Source organism: Leptonychotes weddellii, chromosome 1 (genome assembly GCF_054177405.1).
Source record: "Leptonychotes weddellii isolate Sample4059 chromosome 1, ASM5417740v2, whole genome shotgun sequence".
NCBI classification, from domain to species: domain Eukaryota; kingdom Metazoa; phylum Chordata; class Mammalia; order Carnivora; family Phocidae; genus Leptonychotes; species Leptonychotes weddellii.
In genome coordinates, this window is record NC_138369.1 from 64,236,706 (window position 1) to 64,262,111 (window position 25,406).

Genomic DNA, 25,406 nt, shown 5'->3' on the forward strand with positions numbered 1-25,406 from the left:
TCCTTACCAATTTGAATGCCTTTTCTTTTTCTTGTCTGATTGCTGTGGCTGCCATTTCCAGTACCGTGTTGAATAAAAGTGGTGAGAGTGGACATCCTTGTCTTGTTCCTGACCTTAGGGGGAAAGCTCTCCATTTTTTCCTCTTGAGTATTATGTTAGCTATGAGTTTTTCATAAAAGGCCTTTATAATGTTGTGGCATGTATCTTCCATACTTACTTTGTTGAGGGTTTTTATCATGAACAGATATTGAATTTTGTCAAATGCTTTTTCTGCATCTGTTGGAATGATCATATGGTTTTTATCCTTTCTCCTGTTCATGTGATGTATCACGTTGATTGATTTGGGAATATGGAACCACCCTTGCTTCCCAGGAATAAATTCTGCTTGATCACGGTGAATGATATTTTTTTTAATGTATTGTTGGATTTGGTTTGCTGGTATTTTGTTGAGGATTTTTGCAGCTATGTTCATCAGCGATATTGGCCTATAGTTCCCTTTTTTTGTAGTATCTTTATCTGGTTTTGGTATCAGGGTAATGCTGGCCTCATATAATGAATTTGGAAGCTTTCCTTTCTCTTCGAATTTTTGGAATAGTTTGAGAGGAATAGGTATTAATTCTTCTTTAAATGTTTGGTATAATTTGCCTGTGAAGCCATCTAGTCCTGGACTTCTGTTTGTTGGTAATTTTTTGATTAATTATTCAATTTCATTGCTGGTAGTTGGTCTGTTCAAATTTTCTATTTCTGGGGCGCCTGGGTGGCTCAGATGGTTAAGCGTCTGCCTTCGGCTCAGGTCATGATCTCAGGGTCCTGGGATCGAGTCCCGCATCGGGCTCCCTGCTCCTTGGGAGCCTGCTTCTCCCTCTGCCTTTCTCTCTCGCTCTGTCTCTCATGAATAAAAAAAAAAAATTAAAAAAAAAAATTTTCTATTTCTTCCTGATTCTGTTTTGGGAGATTATATATTTGTAGGAATTTCTCCATTTCTTCTAGGTTTCCTAGTTTGTTGGCATATTATTTTTCATAATATTCTCTTATAATCCTGGGTATTTCTTGTATATGTTTTCTCTTACTGCTTTTAAAATTTATCTTTGTCACTACTTTTTGCCGTTTTAGTTACTATGTGTCTTGCTGTGGACCTCTTGGGATGGGGGGCTTTCTGTGCCTACTGTATCTGGATTTCTGTTTCTTCCCCCAGATTTGGGAAGTTTTCAGCTCTTCTTCAGCTTTTCTGCCTCCTTTCTATCTCTTCTTCTTGTGGGGTAATTAGGCCCCCCTGGGTTTTCAAAGCCAAATGTTACAGGGATTCGTTTTCCCTGTATGTGTTCCCCATACCTGGGGTGTGCATAGTGTGAGGGTCTGTTTTTCTTCCTTCTCTGTGCCAGTGGTGTCCCTTCTTCTGCAGACAGTCCTTTGGGTGGGTGTGTTTAGCTCCTGCCTCCTATTCTTGCCTCTTCAGTATGGTGTCCTCTTTACTTTTTGCTGTGGAGCGTCTGTTCTGCCAGTTCTCTGGGTTATTGACACTGATGTGGATGTTATCTGGTTGTATCTGTGGAACGAGGTGAGCACAGGATCCTTCTCCTCTGCCATCTTCTTTAAACAAAAAAAGACCTCTAAAGATTTTATGTAATTGAGAGAGAACACGAGACAGGGGGAAGGGCAGAGGGAGAAGCAGACTACCTGCTGAACAGAGAGCCCAACGTGGTACTCAGTCCTAGGCCCTGATCATGTCCTGAGCTAAAGGCAGATGCTTAACTGACTGAGCCACCCAGGTGCCCCTAGAGGCTTTTTTTTTTTTTTTTTAAAGATGTGATTGCAAGAAAGATCTGTACCTGGAAGCTCTGAATTATAATTGTCAGTAAATAGATTTTCCTTGAAAGGAAAATGATAGCTTTTTACATAATGGATATTTCCTTATAGAGTAGGTAGCAGTACCATGGAATTGTAAAAAATTTGGCTTATAATTATGGTGTTGCTTATTAACTATGTAACATTAGGAATATCATTTACTTCTTCTGAACTTGTTTTCTTTAAAGTAGACTTTTAAATATCTGTTTTTTCCATAAAGGTTAGATAACATGTAACACATTTAGCACAATGCCTAGTATATAGTGTATTCAGTAAGTCAGTGTGTGTCAAAAAAACTTAAGGTAATCCAGAAAAGCAGTACTGTTAAGAGGGTGTGTGTGTTACAGTTCAGTTCTTATTAGTTACTCTTTCCCACTAGATGGTGCTAGGGGATTTGCTTTTAGTTTAATTCATCTATCATAAATCATAGAGACATTTGAAGGTAGAAGAAACTTTAGAAATTTTTCATTTACTGCTGAAATGGCATCTGAAAGACTAAGAAACAAGAGTTTAATAAAAGAGGAATTGTTTTAAAAAAATTTAAGGGGTGCCTGGGTGGCTCAGTTGTTAAGCGTCTGCCTTTGGCTCGGGTCGTGATCCCAGGGTCCTGGGATCGAGCCCCGCATCAGGATCCCTGCTCAGTGGGAAGCCTACTTCTCCCTCTCCCGCTCCCCCTGCTTATGTTCCTGCTCTCGCTGTCTCTGTCAAATAAAATCTTTATTTTTTTTTTCTTAAGATTTTATTTATTTATTTGAGACAGAATGAGAGACAGAGAGCATGAGAGGGAGGAGGGTCAGAGGGAGAAGCAGACTCCCCGCCGAGCAGGGAGCCCGATGCGGGGACTCGATCCCGAGACTCCAGGATCATGACCTGAGTTGAAGGCAGTCGCTTAACCAACTGAGCCACCCAGGTGCCCTAAATAAAATCTTTAAATAAATAAATAATAAAATTTAAGACTTCGTTCTCAACCTTCATAGGAACTGCTTTGACAGGGTGAGGGAGGGATTTAAAATTTAAAAATGCTCACAACTAAGATAAAGAAATGAACCAGGAAAAGGAAGAGTGGAATGCTTAAAATAAACTTATCAGAGGTTCCAAGTTGAAATCTTGATGTTGTGAGATGTATACTTTTAAATTTTGTTCAAAGATATTGCTGATCAGAGTCCCCTTGGATGTGGGAATCAGAGAGCAAGTCAGGGAGAAAAAATTATGTTCACTTTATTAATCTTATATCTACTATAGCCATATTTACAAATATTTTTGAGGTGGTATTTTCTGTGAAGCATTTTATAACATCTTTTAAAGTGTGAAATAGCATCCCTACATGGATATAATAATGAGGTGGGTTTTTTTCTGGGGGGGGGTTTACTCAGTAGATTACTGTTTGGTATTAATGAGATCAATGAGATAATGAGAGTCAGTTCCACTTATGGCCCTTTTAAACTTTCCCCCAGTATCCAGTCATTTATATTCAGAAAAGTTGATCCTTTGGAAAAAAAGACACTAGGGCCAACGAAATTTAGAAAACACTGGATCTTTAAAATGGAGTTGGTGTAGAGGTCTCAGGTACCTAATAATAGCCCATTTAGTGACTCACAGTGTGCTGTTATATGTACCAAAGGTTCTGAGAAGTCCTAAAGTGTAGGAACCTATTTAAGTTGAACAGTGTTTCCCAATATTTTGTAACCATGGGCCCCTGTATATGTGAAATTTCCACATCATAAGGCACTAGTTGGGAAACAGATCTGTACTTCTTAACAATTACAACTTTAAATTTTTTTTTTTTAAACAAATAATAGGATCCATCTCAGGAAGACAATCTGAAGAGCAGCGATCTCCAAAGACTGAGCATTTCAAGGTATGAACATTCTTCAACATTCAGAAATAGCATATTCTTCTGTAGGCCACTTTGTATAGCTTACCTAGATTTCTGTTATGATTTAACCTTAAAAGCAAATGGATACTATTTGGCTACTGCATGTAATCTCTGACCACAGTGGATTTATAAAAATCATTTAACTGCTCTTCAACAGTTGGCTTGAACTTTAGTAGAATGGTATATATTGTGAGGCCTCAATATTTTAGATAGGGCTTTAGGGAGCTAGCTGTGTGGAAAGTATTCTGTAATCCTGATTTTGCATGAAGAATTATATATTTCCATATTCAGTAGTACCACCTTGTCCTAAGGGCAAACTTGGACCACCTTAGTCTTTGGTATAACATGAATTTTAAGAGAACTGTCCTCCTAGGGTAAAAACAAAAGTAGCTATAAGAGTTCATGTATATTACTTTAACCCTTTTTCTCTTAAATAGATGTCATTTTTATTTAAGTAACATGTACTGTTTCAAATTATCTTATTTTACATCCCTTCTGTATATGGATTCTTTCATCCAATGAAAAATAGTGAGTTGACTTCATTGTTGGATCATTTGGCTTCTAAAGTTTACTAGTCTAAAGTAAATAATGTGAAATGGCTCCTTCCTATTCCTATCAAAAAACCTAATTGAGAGAAATGAGCAACTAGGGCAAACAATTTGAAGATTGCAGCCAGTCTTCTAGATCCAGGGGGTAGCAAACTTTTTCTATAAGGGACCAGCATATTTAGGCCTTGTGGGTCATAACACATCTCTCTTGCAACTATTAAACTCTGCCATTTGTTATGCCTTCAAGTTGCATCTAACTTTACCAGCAAGGAAGTTTTTCCTTTTTAAACAGTGTGTCTAGGTCAGTGTCCATGTAAATTATTTCTGAAAGTTGTGTTTAAGATATATTTATTTATCTTAGAGAGAAAGGCGTGTGTGTGAGCAGGGGAGGGGAAGAGGGAGAGGGGAAGCAGACTTCCCACTGAGCATGGATCCCGACACAGGGCCTCTGTCTCACCACCATGAGATCATGACCTGAGACGAAACCGAGTTGGATGCATAACCAACCTAGCCACCCAGACACCCCATATTTCTGAAAGTTTTCTTCTTTATCAAAATTATCTTTTCTCCTGTCAACCCAGGTTTTTTCCCCTCATTTTGTTGTATTTATCCGTTTTATAAGCCTCTTCAAACCATTTTTGGATAGAAGCAGGGAACAGAGAAATATGTTAGAATCAGAGTACGTCAAATGAAAGGGCTATGTATATTGTGTATTAGGGATACGTGATACAGAATGAGACTTCTGCTTCCATTCATGGGAAATTTTACATAATTTGGTTTACATCTACTGAGAATAACTCAAAAAGCTGCCTCTCCCCCCAGATGTCTTTAAAGACATCATATAACTAACAAGATAGTGAGGGATCTCTACACCAGGATTTAAGAGGATAAAGGTACAAGGAGATGAGTCTAGTTTTTGAGGCTGCCCAAGTCTATGTAATTTTGGCTTCAAAGTGCAGTTTTGAATTCTCTAAAGCTTAGTATTAACTCAGAGTATTAGCTGAGAGAAACAATTTTTAGAAAGATTTGCCTTAAGTTCTCCACTCTGAGAGTTATTTGTCTGCTAAAAGAACTATATAATTAAAGCATGTCCTAATGGCTCGCTAGTGCTCAAAGTATATTTATGATTTTATACAGGTTGGTTCGCATTTATTTTATGTAAACAATATGAATTGCAAAACTAATTAGGTTTCCCTTTTCTGGTTAGTAACTAGAAAACTAATAACCAAATTTGTAGTTTATTCCTTGGTAAACTTTTTATCACGCATTTTTATGTTAGCCTCATTCCTAGCTGCACTTTATCTTGTTTTTCCTTCACCTTACCATTTATACCTATTCCCAGTTTATAGTCCTGTATTTTTAGGTTACGTCATCACTTTTAAGTGGAACAACTCAGATGTAAGTTTACTACATTAGCAAAAAGGTACATAGGAGTGTTTCCACAAAACCTTTAAGTACAAGTTTATATATTTTTAAGGATTGTTTATTTTTTTTAAGATTTTATTTATTTGAGAGAGAGTGAGCAAGAGAGAGAGAGAGCATGAGCGGATAGGGGCACAGGGAGGGGGAGAAGCAGAGTCTCCTGCTGAGCAGGGAGCCTGATGCGGGGCTCGATCCCAGGATGACCTGAGCCAAAGGCAGACGCTTAACCGACTGAGCCACCCAGGCGTCCCGGATTATTTTTCATTTATTTGTAAAGCACCCTTTTTGGGAAAACTTTTTTTTTCATATTTCCTCCATTATATTGCCAGGCAAATGAGGTACCTCATATAGAGTGAACCTTTAGTTACTGGAGGCCTTTTATATGGTACTTACTGTGTACATCATCATTTAACAACAGCCCAATCAGAAATTTGGCCTGTTTCCTGCCAGTGTTCGATTTGGTGTTAGCTTTAGGTTGTTCTTAAACGTATCTAGGTACGGAGTAAACTTACACTGTGAACTTCTTAAAATGTAAATCTTTAGGAAATATGGATGAGGTTAGTGTTTTTCAGACTGTGCTGTGGGACCCTTAGTGGTCATGAAACTTTGTGTGTTGAGGTAAGTATTTTATACAAATATTGAATAAAACAGAATAGAACATACCAGATTGTATTAAACATAATAAGGGGGTAAGTATGGTTTCTCATAACTTGTTTTCTTTGGGTTGCAGTGTAAAATGATTCCTTGCTGGGCCTCACAATCAAAAATGTCTAGAAGACTCTTGGTTGTGGGGAATCACAGTTGTCAAAATATACATTTCTAAATCTTTAGCTCTTGGGTAAGATATCTCATACTTTGATTTTTGTTCCTCTGGGGAATGTAATAGTTCAGTAAATTTTCAGAAGCTAAAGAAAAACACAAATGGGTGAAGTAAAAAATTAGATTTTTCTTAGACAAGGAATACTCATTTCACTATTGAAGAGTCTTGAATATATAGTGTCAATTAAGAAAACTGGGCTTTTACACAATTTGACTTCGTAAGCAGGACATGAAATCTGCTTATTCACATCTCAAGGAGGAGGTACGTTACATTTAAAATTTAGAGGGTTGAAATTTGAGGTTAAGAAGGTTTTGTTGGCAGCCAGCATATTGGAGGTGCTTGGTAAATGTGTGGTGAAGATGATGGTAATAGTGATATGAAAAATGTTACCCCCAAAAAGGCAGCAGCCAGTCCTTAGACTGGGGATAATTAAAAGATGGCTTTGATCAGCAACATGTTAAAGAGTATGGAGTAAGTTCTCCTGAACCTGTTTCCTCACGTGGAAAATGTGGTTACCCAGCTTGCCAAGTTGGTGTGAGAACATGGTTGAGCATTTATTATGTTAGGCATTTCACCCATCATTTTTTTGTTTCATCTATTTTAGTTTGTAGGGTTCTCATTTGGGATGCTTTTTAGTGTTGCATCTCAGTGCTCGTTTTATAATTTCATATATATATATATATACACACACACACACACACCCCTATACATATATATGCACCTGTGTCATTTAAAGCAAAACTTAACTAAATTCATACTCCTGGTTGGTTGGGGAGGGCGGGGGCACAGCCAGCCTGTACAATTTCAAAAATATCTAGGTAAGTGAAGGTTAACTGGAACTCTGCTGAAGATTTGTAGATGACAATTTGCCTTTTCCAATCTCACTTAAGTAATGTTTAAGTACTTTGTTCAAATAGAATTAATTTTTTTTAACATACTTTGAGGACTGTAGCACTTTAAAGTGACTGTTATTACTTTGTTATCCACAAGGGGGAGAGCTTATACTTAGTAATTTTTTTTTTTTTTTTTAAGCTGTAGTTTTTAATCAGGTGACATTAAGGGCAAAAGAAAAAGACTTAGATGTATGTTAAACTTGGTGACCTAGTTTTTAGTTTAACCTAGTATATAAGCAGTGTTCACTAAATTGAATTGGAAAATGTGTATTAGACACTGCTTTAACACTTCTATTATAATTGTTTTTATTTTACATGCTTAGCTATTTTGAATGATTAAATGTGTTTGATATTCTAGGATCCAAACACAGTCTTGGGTATTTGCTTTTCTTTTCTCAAAGTCAGGTACTGATTTACCATCTCATGCCAATAATTAAACACTATTTTTAAACTGTATTATTCATATCATGACTGTCTGCATGAATTAGCACATATACAGCACTTACCCTTACTGCTATATAATGTAACTCTTTGGAAAGCATACTGAATACCCACAATTGCAACAAGGAACCAACAACTCTTCACACTTAAGACAGGTTCCTATGTGAAACATTCATTGTAGCATACATCTCAGATGTTTACTGGTGAAGTGGAGGTGGTTAACTAATTTTTGTGAAGTAATTATTTCACACTTATCAAAAACCTGCAAAAAGCTCTGTGATTTTTAATAGACTACTGTTTGACAAATGACATTTACAATAGACTAAAACATGTGGATTTTTCCCGAAAGCAGTATATTCTGCTTCTAGTGAAAGAATTGTAGTCTGAGTGGAATAGAAATATCTTGACCAAAAAAAACGTATATAAGCTTACATTCCAGAATGATGGTTTTTGAGTAGGTCTGTTGCATTGTAATTCGAATAGGATATTAGATTTAGATATCAAGAGTATTACCCCTTGGTTTGTTCAAAGGTTTTTGTGTATAGCTAGATAAAAACTGACATCTTTTCTAACTTGATTTACTTATTAAATTTACGCCAATATCTTTAAGAGGCAGTAACGGTCATTTGAATGCTATGAGATCAGTTGTTTTTATACTTAACATTTTACATATTCTTGTATAGCAAAGTAAGAATATAGAAGATTTCAGTTTATTTAGTTGGCAATTAAAAACCAAAAAAAAATCATGAATATCCATGTTTAATGGGAGAATGAAACTTTTGCAAATTAGGTTTAAAATAACTTAAACTTGTCAAATTATGAAAATGACTGGCATTTATGAAGTTTATAATTTGTTTCATATAATCCTCTCTCGCTTCTTTTCCCTTACCAGGAAATCATCTGGCTCTTCTTGTCTTGTGCTGTCATGTCACATTGGTTTAGAACCAACAATATGAGACAGCCCAGTCAAACATAAAAGAATGAAATGCATGAAACCTAAATTTTAATGTGGATTTGGGTATATATTCAGTTGATACATTTCAATTCACAGCGTCAAAACCAAATAATCAAGAGATAAATACAAATTAAAACTCTCTACATGAATAAATGTCACTTAATTTTTGATCAGATTTGTAAATGAAGGCCATACCCCTCACTTTTGTAGTCACAGCACAGCACATGATAGGCTATAATTAATAAGAAACTTCACTGTAATAATTTTTGTAATACCCTTCTGTTTAATATAGTTCAATTAATGGCTAGAAATTAGGTCAGTATTATTATGAATAAGATCTTTTTACTTGTTTTAATGCCCTAATTGTATTTGTTATTTAATGAGGAAGTTTTAATTTATATCATCTCAAAACTAATTGGAGCAGAAATGCAGATATGCTCATTTCTATTTTAAAGTCACTCCTTTCTGTCTATAAAGAAAATTATAACCATTAACTTTTTTTAAAAAAACTATTTCAGTGATAATATGCAAAATGCATACTGGGAACTGAAGAGAGAAATGTCTAATTTACATTTGGTGACTCAAGTACAAGCTGAACTACTAAGAAAACTGAAAACCCCAACTACAATCAAGAAAGGCAAGTTAATGTTTGCTGGAAACCACTGATGCCAGCCAAACAGCTTGAAGAGCAACTGGCTATCGTTTCTTATCGAAATTTCATCAGATGATTTTGATAAGCCAAAGTATATATAGTATGTTCACAGCCTACCTATTCTCTGCTTTGGCTTCATTCTCATACTGGTCAACTTCACACATAAAGGTGTTGCTGATGTGTTTTTTCTTCAGTACTGTATTCTTTTCCCCTTGTGGCTTTTTTTCTCAGCCAAGTGTTGCTTATGTGTATAAGGCTGAGGTGTTAAGTTGGCTCTAGTTGACTTTTTACCACAACTCCTTCTTATATTAAAGAGAGACCAAGACACCAAAAGCTATTTTTCATTCCAGTGCTACAGAACATATCAAAGACCTAGCTCTTTAAATTGTTTTTGAAAAAAATTACTTTGATGAATTCATTGGGTTCTTTTCATTTGGTAAACTTTTCTTTCCGTAAAGGATAGATTGTTTAGAATGGAGACTAGGTATTATCCCCTTATCCCTTTCAATGAAATGAAAATTTTCATTGATTTGCTTTTCCTATGTAACTGCTTGGCTCACTAAACTTTTTGAGTTTTGGGCTAACGTAGTAGTGGCTACTTCGCCAAAGCTATTTTTATACCTCAGAAAAATCAGTGCATTTGCACTTCTTATTACATAATAGGTATATTTCTGAAAAGTTGTAAATTTGAATGCCCTAAGTTTAAAGGAATGAGATGTGACTTTTTATAAAAAATAATCACCACCACCTAATTTAAAATTATATGCCCCTCGTATTACGCCTAAAGAGGGCACAAGAGTATTTTATAAATCTCCTCAGGAGTATTTACTAGGAGGGAAAAAGGAAAACTGAAGTCAAAACTCCTTTCAGTTTCGTGAGAGTTATTTATGAATCAGGAAAACTAATATGGTGCCCTGGCAGGCTCCAACTTAATTTATGGTTCATTTTGCCCTTGAGTTTTTCAAGGGCAGGGTTACATATGAGGCAAATAATGTATGTTCTTTTAAAAGGAACGCAGAATAATTTTGTAGGGAGTTTTCAGTGAGGCTCTTTGTTTATATAATAAATATAATTTCCAAAGAATAATATAGGAGAAATGCTCTTTCCGTATTTGAAAATGACTAATTCTTGTGTCCCTTCTGAGCTGAAGGATGAGTCTTTTGGTGTATCAGACCATAAATTTTCTAGCACACTACAGCAGTGGCAGGCTCACTCCTTACTGCAGAACTCAGTGCTTTGAGGAATAGAGAAGACTAAATCACCTTTTTTCCTAACCTACAGATCACTCTTGTCCAGAAGTTGAGCACCATTACTTCTATGTCTCCTCTATTCCTATCCCTCTTCCCAAGAAAAAAAAAGGGAATGAGCTTATTTTATAATGTGGTTCAGTGTCTTACAAAATTATAGATTGAAGTCTTTGTTCTAATTCCTAGCATTCTGTCCGAGTTGGTTGAATTGGAAGGGGAAGAGAAGTCGAAGTTCATAAGCTCATACTACCATTATGCTGGCTATCACTAAATAACAGCTTTAAAGCAGTTTGTTTTCTAAGCCATTACGTGTGTACTAAACACATTCTTTTCCTTGACCTATTACTGTAACCATAGCAGAAATGTGTGTTTATTTAAGAAACAGGATTATTCTATAAATTTTATTCAAACTTATATCCATAAAAGCCTTCGGATATATATTAAAACTTCATTTAGGCCTCATCAATTCACAATATAATTATTTCTGAAAAAATTTACTTTTAAAGCACCTATGGAAAAAAGATTTGAATAAGCAAAGGAAATTATATTTAACATTACTTTAGAACAGCTTAGTTTCCAGTGACAGGTAAACAGTCTGCAAACCTTTTCTAGCCACATTAAGAGCCAAGAAGGGGATCCTTCCTGTATTTTAACTTTATTGGTTTCCAACTTCTTAAACTATGGAATTCATCTTCATTAATAATTCTGTGAAATAGGCAGGGCAAGATTACTATGTCAATTTTGCAGACAAGAGAAGTGACACCTGGAAGTAATTAAGTGATTTTAAAGTAAAGTCTCAATGTCAGTAAATAGTGATCCAGGATTAGAACTCAGATCATTTTTCATCTGTCGTCAAGTCACAATGCCCCAGTGATCACACTAATTTAGAAATGTTAATTTTATTTCCAGTTCTAGATGTAACTAAATTAATGAAATGTTACATATTTTATGATCACAAATGCCTTGACAACTGACATTTAGCCTGTGTTTTCTTTTTAGCCTGTGCCCCAGTAGGATGCATGGAAGACCTTGGGAGAGACAGCACAAAACTGCACTTGGCGAATTTTACTGCAACATACAAAAGACATTCCCCCCTCTCACCAAATGGCAAAACTGTTTGCCATACCACATCTTCCCCTTTACCCGGAGATATAAAGGTTTTATCAGAGAAAGCAATTCTCCAATCATGGACAGATAATGAGCGATCCATTCTTCATGATGGTACTAACTTTCAGGAACACAACTCTTATGGCAGAAATTCTCTGGAAGATAATTCTTGGGTATTCCCAAGCCCTCCTAAATCAAGTGAGACAGCATTTGGGGAAACTAAAAATAAAACTTTGCCTTTACCCAACCTGCCACCACTGCATTACTTGGATCAACATAATCAAAACTGTCTTTATAAGAATTAATTCTGAAGAGATTCATGATCTGGTCATGAGGTTACTGTATCTCCCTTAGTGACACTCTCAAAAATTATTTAACAAACTGAAAGCAGATTTTGATTAAACTTTTGCAGAGTTCTTCGGTATATACATTTGCACATACTGTTCCACATTATGTAGCTGATTTTCCAGTATGAAAGAGCACCCTCCAGCTCCATGTTCCAGCTAAGAATCAGACATATGCTACTTATTAATAAACTTAAGGTGTTTCAAAGAGACAGCTCTACCTTTGACAGTAATTGTAAATAACAGCCTCTCACATAAAGAATGGAATTAAAATTTCTTAGACATGGTTTTATAAAGCATGTGAAATGCCTAAATATCCATTCATAAAAATAAGAGGCCATTAATATCTGAGAAAAATTGTAAGTTGCTTTGAGTTGCAAACAAGAGCAAATGGCAAAATGAATAGGTTATGTTTCTATTGACTTTATATTGCATAAAGATGAAGAGTGTTATAGTTGAGTAGTAGTTATCTCTTACAGGTTATTCCATCTCCATATGCTTATTGTGTTTCAAAGTTTAAGACTTAAAAATTTTTTTTTAATCACAGTGTTAATACTTGAAATAACCTGATCATTGAAGCCAACTTTGTCCTGTACATCCCTCAACTCCTAACTGAAAAAAGTAATGAAATAGTTGAAAAACTATGTGGTGTGTAAACTATTATAATTCTTTAGTAGTCAATGAGAAGTAGAAAGAGCACCACAAAGGTTTCAGTCTAAATCTGTGCCTTCAGTGGTCCATAATGAAAATCTAAGTATGTAACTGGATCAGGTAATTTTCTTCAAAGAGTCTATACCTGCTTGTTAATGTAGAGCAACTTATAAATTGTTAGTTTTTTTGAAATGTAACATTTTACTCATTGAGCTAGTGATTTTTTCATTAACCAAATTAGGAATTATAATTCTGTAAACCAAATTCTGTGCTGTATTGATATAGTACAATCATGAAATGTCCCGACTTTTTGATTCTAAGGGGCCTATCATTTATAAACAAGGATATAACAAGGATGGCTTCACATGGAAATCTATCTAAATTCTTGCAGGGTGGTAGTATTAACATATTAGTAATATAATGTATTAGTTGGCTTACACATCTTTTGCCTGAGATAAAGTGTTTTATGTAGGAGGCCTTTATCCTTTTTGATAGACAGTTTCAAATACCTTGAACTCAAAAGAATATCTCAGATCTCTTCTATATTAACTGAACAGCATACATACATAAACAATGTTCACTGTTCACCAGATATTTTTGTCTTTCTATTATCTTACTCACTTATTCAAGCTTGTCTGTGATTAATGGAATTGGTGTCAGATGCTGGAATTTATTCTGACCAATGAACACAGCTGACTCTAGGGAGTACAATCTCCTGCCAAGTAATAGAACAAAACCCAATATGCATAAAACAAATACAAGACTCCAAGCTTTAGCTAAAGGAAGCAACTACCTGTGTAATAACAAAGCAGCAGAAACTATTTCTCATGTGGCTGCATAGGCTATATATTCTATCTAATCTCTAATGTAGCTTACTGGTTTGCCTTTTTTTAAACCAAGGTTGGAAACTTTCCTTTGTAAAGAAGTAGTATGAGATAATGGCTTGATTAATGTTTTGAACAATGCCAAGAAATTGTTTAATTAAAATAAATTATTTTTGTTTGAAATTGAAGAGAATGTGAAATACTGTCCTTGCCTATATATTCCAAGGTCAGGTACTAATTGTTAGTTGTTCATTTGATACATGTTAACAGGCATTTGTCTTCTTAAACCAGTTCTTTTAAGTGGACGTTGTTCCATCTGACCAAGAGGGTGGCTATCAAACAGGTATGCTAGAAATCAGTGGTTGTATGTTCTTTACAGTGTAAAGTGCTAAATAAATGATGTGTAGGACTCTAGTAAAGATTAACCGGGGCGCCTGGGTGGCTCAGTTCGTTAAGCGACTGCCTTCGGCTCAGGTCATGATCCTGGAGTCCCTGGATCGAGTCCCGCATCGGGCTCCCTGCTCGGCAGGGAGTCTGCTTCTCCCTCTGACCCTCCTCCCTCTCATGTACTCGCTCTCTCTCATTCTCTCTCAAATAAATAAAATCTTAAAAAAAAAAAAAAAAGATTAACCAAAACTCTTTTACCCAGCCACAAATTTAAAAATGTGTGCTTTATGATCATCTCCGTTGTACATAAGATTCAAAGAGAAAAGAGAATGGCCCATCTGTAGTTGGTATTTATTTGAGATGGAAAAAAATTTTTTAAAGATTTAATTGAGGGGGTGGGGGGAGAAAGAAAATCTCAAGCAGACTTCCCACTGAGCGCCAAGCCCAACAATGGGGGGCTGGATCCCAGGACCCTGAGATCATGAGCTGAAAAATTTTATGTTGACTTCATACTGCTTGAAATTTGCTCCAAAGGGCCTTCCCTGGAAATTTCTTTAATCTTTAGACTTTTATAACCCAGTTCACATTTACATAACAGAACAAAGAGAACACAGGTAAGGACAAAAAGCCACTTACTTCCTCTTGATCTCCCATTAGTGAAAATAAAATTTGCATCTTCTCTAAAAGGAAACAGAGATTCTGCCAAAATGGAACCTAATTCCTAAGCAGAGCAGGGGGACATATCTATGTGAGACAATTATAAAACCAAGTAAGTAGGGGAGAATTCAGACTTAAAGACCTGAGACCAAATCATACAAAATCTATAATCTGATCCGGAGAGGCTACTTCAACAAGGTGAATCTTTAGGGGAAGAAAATCTGTACACTGTTTCTTAACAGAACTAGTATCAGCCAGAGGTATGAATGAGCAAGCAAGACAACAACTGAGGCAGCTGTACTAGTCAGAGAAGTAGACAAGTGTGGTGGCTAGGCATGGATATCCTGAAAGCTGTGATAAATGATTAGCTTCTGACATTATAGAAGAATGAACATATTTATATAACCTACTGTCCAGCACCTGTGGGGAAAGTGACATCTACATAAATGAATTTTCCACATAAAATTGAAGGTGGCTCCTCTGATTCTCATCCAAATTATAAATTAGCCACAGATTATATATTTTACCAGCTTTTTAAAGCAACTGCCTTTTTTTCATTTGCACCATTAAAAATAAAAATTAAGGTCCTGTGCTCTAGGAAATGTACCAATACCAAAAGGCCAACAGAAGAATATAGGCTTGTTTACTCCTATGGTATGTGGTCTCTAGGTTTCTATATTTGCTTTGCTTTTATTCTGCTCTAGTAATCTTCCTTTTGATCTGTGGCCTGGGAAAATGTGGTTTCTTTGGGTTTCAAGTAACAGTAAAATAGTTCTTTGAGCGGTTCACTTGAGTAAAGTATGGAACTTGAACGTCACATTGGTTCCTTAGGATCCCATCTGCTTTAAACTAAGTCCTTAAAAAAAAAAAAAAAAAAAAACCTCATCTATTTTATGGGATTGGGGTCAAAGTTAAATCTTGTCCTAGTATGTAGTAATTTCTATTTGTGATTTTAATGACAACTATATATATATATATACATATATTTTTTTTTTTTCTTAACTTGGAAACTGGTTGCCATGGCTCTAGTGAAGAATTAACAGCTCACAGAGGAAAAGGAAAGCAAGTTTTGATATAAAAAAAGCTCAAACTTGAACCAAATTATTGTACTCGGACAATTTTTTACATTAGCTCCTGAAATCATTAAAATATTTTCGGGGCGCCTGGGTGGTTCAGTCGTTAAGTGTCTGCCTTCGGCGCAGGTCATGATCCCAGGGTCCTCGGATCAAGCCCCGCATTGGGCTCCCTGCTCAGCGGGAAGCCTGCTTCTCACTCTCCCACTCCCCCTGCTTGTGTTCCCTCTCTCGCTGTCTCTCTGTCAAATAAAATCTTTAAAAAAAAAAAAATTTTCAGTAGCCAAATTAACAGGTCAAGGAATGTAATAATTCATTTTAGGAAATTTTCCATCAAATACGTAAGTAAAATTAATTCATGTGTAAGTACTTTCTTCATCTGTTTCCAAATAATCCTTTACTACTACTAACCATAGCCATTAAAGAGCATTTACCACATCCGAGGCAGTGTCCTACATACTCTACTTACCTGCAATAATCCTCACAATAACTGAAAACTATTTCCATGGTTACATAACTAGTAAGTGACACAATCAGGAAGGATTCTGATTCATCACTATTCTGCTATACTGCCTTGTTATTAACACTTTTGACGGCTGTCCATTCCTACTTTCCTTTGGTTACTTCTGGTCCCTATGATTAGCCACTGGACGAAAGTAATATAAGGTCTATATAGAACCCTAAAAGTCAGTATCTGTTACAGAACTGTAGTTGAAAAATTTACAAAAAATGCATGACGAACAGGCAGACCATATCCCATTTCACTATTTACTACTCCCATCTCATTTGATAAACTTGACTTTGAAGTTTAAAAGGAAATCTTTATTATTTCCATAATTTAGGATAAAGCAAACACTTCTTTGAGTCCATTATTTTAGGTGATAATGATTTCCACGAGTATCAGAGCTAAGTATCTGAGTAATTGCCTACATGCTTGTGGGAAGTTTCTGTAGCCTTTTCTTGGCAGGAATTCCAGTTTTTCTGAATTCTTCCCTTTCCTTCAGGTATTCCATTTTGCATTCTTCATAAAAGGCTGGATCATTATAACTACAAGAAGGAAAAAAAATCTTTAAAAAAAATGAAACTGCAAGTGTTTAATAGAATTATAACTACAAGAAGGAAATAAAAATCTTTAAAAAAAAATGAAACTGCAAGTGTTCAATATAAGCTTACTTTAATAATATTCAGACATTTCATCAGGTGCAATCTTTAGAAGTAGATTTTAAGAAATGGTCATAAATTTATTGTAAACATTAGGCTATCAAACTGGTTAAGAGGGCGAAGGGAAAGACCTAGTGGTTTGTTTTTGCATGGCAGGATAGAGCAATGAGAAGCACAGCGCCTATCCTCAAGGAGTGCATGGTGTTCTTGGACAGGTAAGTAAAGGCTGCACAACAAGGAAGTATACAAAGTGCTGTCCCGGAGGCATGGCCCAGTGCACCATGGAGACCTCAGAAAGAAGTGGGGAAAGGAGAGATGGCAAGCAGAAGTGCAGGAGTTGCACTTTGAAGGACAAGAGAAATCCAGATTGCATGTACACTGGAAAAGGCACAAAGATGAAAAACAAATGAAGAACTGCAAGTAAATAAGTACCATTACAGCAGATTATATTATGCACGTAAGAGAAAGGGCCTGGGATGAAGCTAGACAGGGCAAGGGCCACATCATGAAGGTCACTGTATGCCACACCAAGAAGTCGAAATCTATCCTGAAGGCAATGGGACAATATTAACAGAGCAACTCTGAAGATCAGTTTTGTGTCTTAGATGAATCTGACAGCATGTGACAGGCCAAAAGGGGGCAGCAGGGTTAGACGCAGGATGCCCAGTAAGTAAACTACCACAGTTATCCAAGAAAGAATGATGAGGGCCTAAACTAACAGGAGAAGTTGGGATTAAAAGGACAAAATGGATCTGGGGGAGATTTAGGTAATAAAATCAATAGGAAATTACCACTGAGAGGAGACAAGATTCTAAATTCTAGACGCATGATGCAGGAGGAGGAAAAGGAAGAGAGTTCAGTTTTGGATCTGAAGAGAGCAATGTCATGACCTATAGGAAGTAACTGAATGCGTGGGTGCAAACAGCTTTCACAGACATAAGCATGAGGAGAGAACCGGGAACCCACTTCAAGGAATCGGTTAGGGAAGAAAATGCCGAGAAGAATAAGATGTTGGGGGAACAGGAAAGAGTATAAGGGAAGCCAGATAGAAGGGAACTTTAAGGAATTTCTGGAGGGAAGCCAAGAAAAAAGAATGAAAAGCAATTCACTGCATTTGGCTACCTGGAACCCACTAGAAACTTGAGGAGGAGCAGTCTCAGTGGAAGGGGGGCAGAAGTGAGACTGCCTTTTACTACGGAATGAAGATGAGACAGAGATAAAAGAGAACAAGCATTCATGTTTCAAGATGTCACTATGAAGAGATGAGAGGGCAGTGGTTAACTTCATGCAATGTCAACAGTAAAGCTTAAGGTCAAGTAAAATCCTGAACTCCATTACTTTCAGCAAATGTCACAACCCTCTGTTTCCCTCACTGTTTCTCTCTCTCTCCTAAACAGAAGCAGCCTCCTCCAACCCTGCCCGGCCCCTTCCCCCAAAATAGTTCTCTATTTCCAGGGGTAAAAGATGGAAGGATTCTTAATGATTAATATTCAGGTAACAAAAGCTAACAAATACAATTTTAAAGAGCTACCATTTATTGACTACCTACTATGTGCCATGCACTGTTGTAATGAGTTTACGTACAGTCCCTCACAACCACTCCGTGAGGAATAATTTTCCCGTCTTCTGTGAGGAACTTGCCTGAGGCCGCACCGCTAGCTAAGCTCTGGCTGGTCCAGAAGGTAAGCCCAGGCTGCCCTCTCCACAGCTGTCACTCCTGACCCTCTGCTCCAATGATGCCCATGGGAGGGATAATATGGCAAACTAAGAACAAGTTATTATGATGGCTAAAACTGAGGTGTTAAACGCCTTTAATATATAAAAATTTAAATTCAGTCACAAAGAAGTTTAACAGGTTCATTTATTCATTACACATCTCTTGGGAGCATGAAGGAATAGAATTGGAAGAAAAACAAGTCAGAGAAGGAACGCTTACTCTATGATGAAATGCTTAGGGCAGGTCCTGGCCCATAAATAAGGGTGTTTCCTCATCCATAAATGCAGAGATTAATTTAACTCCTCAAGTCTCCTAACTACAGAATTCTAAAATAAGTTAGTAAATTTAAATACATATGTACATTATTTGCTATCAAAACCGAAAACTAATATTTGATTCAGATAATCACTTCTTTTTATATAATTCCCTAAGGAAGCATCAAACCATGCTGACCTATATGTTTCACAGGCTAGAAAAGTACAGAAGGAAATAAGGGATAACCAAAACTAAGACCTCACAACTATCACTTAACAATACTAACGTATTCTGCAATACTATCAATAACGCAGACAATAAAATGTGTGAGGAGATACAACAGAAAGCACTCAGGGCACTTGGGTGGCTCAGGTCATGATCTCAGGATCATGAGACTGAGCCCCACATCAGGCTCCGAGCTCAGCATGGAGTCAGCTTGAGATTCTTTCCTTCTCCCTCTGCCCCTACGCCTGCTCATGCTCTCTCTCTCTACAAATTAAAGTCTTTGAAAAAAAGAAAGCACTTGCATTCAAAGAACTTTGCAAATTTTTATTTTGATATTCAACTAAATGTCAGTGAAAATATTTAAGAATTATTTTAAAATTGATTAACTTCAAAAATCTAAATTTACCTTTGTATCCTTTATTTGATTTATTACAACTTTCCCACGAGTTAAATTATATTAATCCCCAAATCACAAGGTGGACAAATCATCTAATTCAGTAACTTTTCATTAAGAGAGACAAATGTAAGTCCATCTATAATATATTCTACAGATCAACCTGTTCATGAAAAAGAATTTGCTAAGTCATATGAAAAATCCTGTATTTTTGTTTGCTGACCTCATATGTTTAATCAGATACAATGTTGACCCATGTAACTTGACAAGACCTTTCATAAATATGTTGCTTAATATTTAACAAACTGAAATCTCAGATTGAGCTAACAATATCAAAGGTTTGATGGGGCAAAGTACAGAATCTATTATGTGTAATGAGTTTAGTAACATACTCTTACCTGCTACATATATTACACACATACACACACAGAGAGAGAAGCACAGTGTGGTGACTACTTACTGAGCAGTTAGACATTCTTTCAATGCAGAATTTTCTTTCCGGCATTTTACTACCATAAGGATTCCAGAGTCCTTGCAACATTTGGTAAAATCTGAAAAAGTTTAGAAAGAAAAAAATGACTTGCAGTTACATCAAAAAATTTTTTTAAAGATTTGAGAAAGAGCAAGCGAGCACGTGCATGGGGCTGAGGGGCAGAGGGAGAGGGAGAGCGAGTCCCAAGCAGATTCCGTGCTGAGCACAGAGGCCGACGCAGGGCTTGATCCCATGACCCCGAGATCATGATCTGAACCGAACCCAAGAGTCAGCTGGCTACTCAACTGACTGCCACCCAGTCACTCCTACTAATTTTTAACAGCTCTAAAATACTCACCCATTTAACATCTATTACCCAGATTATGCTTGGCATATAGTACACGCTCCACAAAAGACATGCACACAAATAAAAGGCAGAATAGGATGAGTGCCATTAACTTTGCAGAAATAAAGGATGAACTCTGAAAGGGGGGAGAGAGGACCTCTGAGGAGGCCTCATGGGGATAGAAGGGATGGGGAGAATAAGGACAATTCCTAAGAGAAGAAGGGTATCCTTTACAAGAAATGAGAGTAAAAGGGGAGATGTTTCCAGACATGGGCCTCTGGCGTCTAGTCTCTGCAGGTCACCTGAGGGCATCAAGGCACCCGCTTTAAGACAACCCTGCCAAAGGGCCTTCACACCTGATAACAGAGTTCCCACTCCTTTCCCAAGTCAACTCTTTGATGTCCCTGAAAACAGCTTTCTGTCTAATTTCCATTCTGGTAGTTTGCCTTTTAAATTGTACTGATCCCTTGGTATCCTGCCTTCTCAGCACTCCCAACTCTGAGAAACCTGGCACCATAATCCAGTTTGCTTTGGAAAGTCAGACTCGGTGCTACCTATCCCACAGGACAGTGTGCTTTGCTGCAGCTACTCTCCTAACTATTCCGTCCTTCCTCTTGTCCACTGGCTACTCTAGTTTCAGCTCTGCCATCTCCAGTCTGCTGTAAGTAACGAACCATTTCCACGTCAGACTTCAATATGATATCATCCTCACACAGAAGCTGTAGGTAAAACTGTTTTCTGAGTATCTTTTATAACTCCTTTAATACAAAATTATCAAGATTTCCCTCTTTTCTTGAGCTATTACCCTTCTAGTTACTAAAGAATATAATTTATAATTATCTTAAAGCATGCAGATTAATTCAGGGGTCTCCATGTTACAAAATATGTAACAAAAATAGTTTTAAACCCAAGGAAACTGGAAATGACTGAGATTTAGTAAATGCATAAACAACCTCAGGAGCAGGGCTTTGCTGGGCCAAGAGCCCCACAGCACAGACATCTGTATCTACCTGAAGCGTCAGAGCATACTCTGAAGGAGAAGTGGTAGAACAGGAACAAGGACAAAAGATGCAGGCAATGACTTTAATTCAAACAGTTTAATGTGTGTGATCACATGAAAGTGGATGACATGCAATAATACTCCACATCAAAGACACACCCAGGACTCGCTTCCTTTAGCTGCTTGTTCTCCAGTCCCAGCAGTCCCACCGCTGCTCTCTGACCCCTGAACCCAGTCAGGTATCTTTTTTGCTTCAATTACAAATATTCTGTTCCACTCTGTGCACATTAGCTAGGCTCATGAGCCAAATCAGACTGAGGGAATTTCCTTTGTGCCCTCTAACTAAGGACTCCCTCCAACTCAAAAAGGCAGAACAGACTTATAATCAGCTCATTATCAGGGGAGATCCTAAGGGGTGGCTACATGGCTATCAAAAAGTCCATTAACTTTTACTCCGAAATGTCATTAGCATTCCTACATGTGAATTTTTCTACTTAAAGCATGGTATTAAGATCTACTTTTCAACAAGCAATGGTTATGATGCTAAGTAAGAATTAAGACCTGGGAACCCGGTTTGTGGGGCACCTGGATGGCTCAGTTAGCTAAGCATCTACCTTCAGCTAAGGTCATGATCTCAGGGTCCTGGGTTAGAGCCCCACACTGGGCTTCCTGCTCAGCAGGGAGTCTGCTTCTCCCTCTCCCTTTGCCTCTTCCCCCAACTTGTGCTCGTGCTTTCTCTCAAATAAATAAATAAAATCTTAAAAAAAAAAAAAAGACCTGGCAAATCCTCAAAGGGAATATGTACATAAAGTTAACCCAGAAGTGACTAAATCTGGCGAAGGGCTTCTTTAAGGGAACTGCCATATTCCATAGTGGTGACGAACCATGGGCTGACTGCCCTGCATCACCCAAACTTTAATCTCACTAGACCTACAGCAGACCAGTCCATGCTCAGATAGTGTCTAGAAGAAAGATCATTAGCATCATGAATTTGCCTAATGAAAATGTGCTAGGTGATCAAAACCCTCCTTTCCTGGAGAGCACAAACACAATGGCTATTATCAAAAGTCTACTTTCCAAGTTTAATAAACCCAATACAATTGATAGATTCACAACAGAATGCTTACACACTGCATTATTTTCAGATCCGTTTTCCCTAATATGAATAAAAATATTCTCAGTAGGGAATTGATGCAAGATAGCATTTATGTGTTCTGACCACAATAAAGGCACAGTCTGTATATTTTCACACTTGTCCAAATCTCTTGGAATAACCATGACTGGCCTAAAGCCTCAAGCTGTTTGTAAGGTTTTTGTTACTTGTTTAGCTACAAGATTTTAATGAGGATCTTGCTTTCATACCACATTAGCATACATTCATATAATAATGATGTTGCTAATACTGCCAACTGATTTCTAAAGTGGTATTCTAAGAAATCCATATAAAGTCTTTGTCTTTCAATGTTAAATGTTATAAAGCTTATATGTCTATATATAATTTAATATTAATTACCATTAAAGATTATGAAAACAAAATTTCATGCATTTAAGTATATCTTAAGGAAATACAAATGAATATCAATAAACAGTAAGAACAGAGAGCTTAAAAAGTTATTTCAAAATTTAAAGAAATGTACTTAAAGATAACATTCAAGACCTTTTTTCTCTAAGACGTCAAGAACATGGTACCTATTCTTCTCAAACTATTCCAAAAAATAGAAGAGGAAAGAAAACTTCTAAATTCATTGTACAAGTCCAGTATCACCCTGATACCAAAACCAGATAAAGACACTACAAAAAAGGAAAACTATAGGCCAATTCTCTGATGAACACAGATGCTTAAATCCTCAACAAAATATAAGAAAAATTATTTCAACAATAGTGGGATTTACTCCAGGGATACAAGAGTGGCTCATTATTCACAAACCAATCAATGTGATACATCACATTAACAAGACAAAGGGATTAAAAACCACTTAATCATCTCAACAGATGCAAAAAAAGCATTTGACAAAACGCAAGAACAAACTAGGTTCAGAGGGAACATACTTCAACAAAATAAAGGTCATATATGAAAAACCCACAGCTAATATCATACTCAATAGTGAAAAACTGAGAGCTTTTCCTAAAAATCAGGAACAAGACAAGGATGTCCACTCTCACTGCTTTTATTCAACATAGTACTGGAAGTCCTAGCTGTAGTAATTAGACAAGAAAAAGAAATAAAAGGCATCCAAATTGGAAAGAAGAAATAAAACTGTCACTATTTGCAGATGACATGGTACGATATGTAGAAGACCTTAAATACTCCACTGAAGAACTATTAGAATTGATAAATGAATTCCGTAAACTTGCAGAATACAAAACTAATACACAGAAATTGGCTGTGTTTCTATCCAGTGATAATGATGTAACAGAAAGAGAAATTAAAACAATTGCACTTAAAATTGCACCAAAGGGAATAAAATATGTAGGAATAAACTTAACCAAGGAGGTGAAAAAGACCTATACCCTGAAAACTATAAAACCCTGATGAAAGAAATTGAAGACAACACAAACCAATGGAAAGATATTCCATGCTCATGGATTGGAAGAACAAATATTGTTAAAATGCCCATACTACACAGAGACCTACAGATTCAAAGTAATCCCTACTAAAATACCAATAGCATTTTTCACAGAACTGGAACAAAAAATCCTAAAATTGATTTGGAACCACAAAGAACGTGAATAGCCAAAGCAATCTTGAGAAAGAAGAACAAAGCTAGATCACAATCCCAGATTTCAAGATATAGTATAAAGCTATAATAATCAAAACAGTATGGTACTGGCACAAAAACAGACACAAAGATCAATTAAACAGAATAGAAAGCAAAGAAATAAACCCACACTTATAGGAGTAATTAATCTGTGACAAAGGAGGCAAGAACATGCAATGGGGAAAAGACAATCTCTTCAACAAATGGTGCTGGGAAAACTTGATAGCTACATGCAAAAGAATGAAACTGGACCACTGTCTTACACCATACACAAAAATAAATTCAAAATGGATTGAAGACCTAAATGTGAGACCTGAAACCATGAAACTATATAAAACTCCTAGAAGAAAACATTAGCAGTAATTTCTGACATCAGCCTTGGGAACATTTTTTTTAGATATGTCTCCTGAGGCAAGGGAAACAAAAGCAAAAATAAACTACTGGGACTACATCAAAATAAAAAGCTTTTGCACAGCAAAGGAAACCATCAACAGAATGAAAAGGCAACCTATTGAATGTGAGAAGATATTTGCAAAAATCTGATATTTAAAATAAATTAAAAAGCTTGAGGGGGATACTCAGATTCATTATCTCCATTTGTTAGAACATAAAGGGGAATAACATGTGACTCTGACAAAGAGCATTTAGTATGTAGCACTTGGAACACAGATGACTTCTACTTATGGAAAACCAAAGGGCAATGATACATTAATATTGGGCAGGTTCTAAAATGGTTTTTGGAGATTTTCTGGAGAAGACTGCAAAGTATGAAGACTCTAAGCTCACCTTGTCCCATGATACAACTAGATAACACTCACATCAGTATAAATAACCCAGAAAGTGACCCAAGACTGGCAAAGCAAACCCCGCTTTGAAATGTAGAGAAGAGGGCACCTCAAAGAGAGTAGGAAGGGTGGAGACATGATGGGGAGGGATGGAAGGTGTGTGGAGAGGAAAGAGAAACAGACTCTCACACTGGAGAGCCCACATGGAAAAGACAAATCTCCATAACATTTGGCTTTGAACACCAAAGGGGTCAAATTTCGTGAGCTTACAATCAGCAGAGCTTAACACTGGCAACACTAAATATCAGTGGACTCAAGTTCTTGGAGAGCTGGGAGGACAAGAGGAAACTGAGTCCCCATCCTTAAAAGAGACAGCACAACAAACAGCCTTCAGAGATGCAGCATGGAAGTAGAAGTTTGAAAAAATGTCTGGGGCACAGAGAAGGAAGAGTTATTTTAGTCATCTCAGAGCTCATCCTGGAGGGACAAGGATCACTGGGGGACTCCTCCAGGGACAAAGGAACTGGCAAGCACCATTTCTCTTCCCTGT

At 36.8% G+C, this 25,406-nt stretch overlaps 2 protein-coding genes across 2 annotated transcripts in view; one reads left to right on the forward strand and one right to left on the reverse strand.

Annotated features, from left to right (window-relative positions):
• AZI2 (5-azacytidine induced 2) overlaps positions 1-13,808 on the forward strand; it is a 17,654-nt gene extending 3,846 nt beyond the window's left edge. The window contains exons 2-5 of the mRNA XM_081828430.1: positions 1,114-1,259; positions 3,645-3,703; positions 9,319-9,437; positions 11,699-13,808. Of these exons, the coding sequence (XP_081684556.1) occupies positions 1,114-1,259; positions 3,645-3,703; positions 9,319-9,437; positions 11,699-12,111 (737 nt within the window). The 3' untranslated portion in view covers positions 12,112-13,808. The remainder of the gene's footprint in view (positions 1-1,113; positions 1,260-3,644; positions 3,704-9,318; positions 9,438-11,698) is intronic.
• A 2,734-nt stretch (positions 13,809-16,542) lies between these two features.
• CMC1 (C-X9-C motif containing 1) overlaps positions 16,543-25,406 on the reverse strand; it is an 84,794-nt gene continuing 75,930 nt past the window's right edge. The window contains exons 3-4 of the mRNA XM_006741645.3: positions 19,955-20,045; positions 16,543-16,789 (exon numbers count right to left, since the gene is read on the reverse strand). Coding sequence (XP_006741708.1) covers positions 16,669-16,789; positions 19,955-20,045 — 212 coding nt within the window. The 3' untranslated portion in view covers positions 16,543-16,668. The remainder of the gene's footprint in view (positions 16,790-19,954; positions 20,046-25,406) is intronic.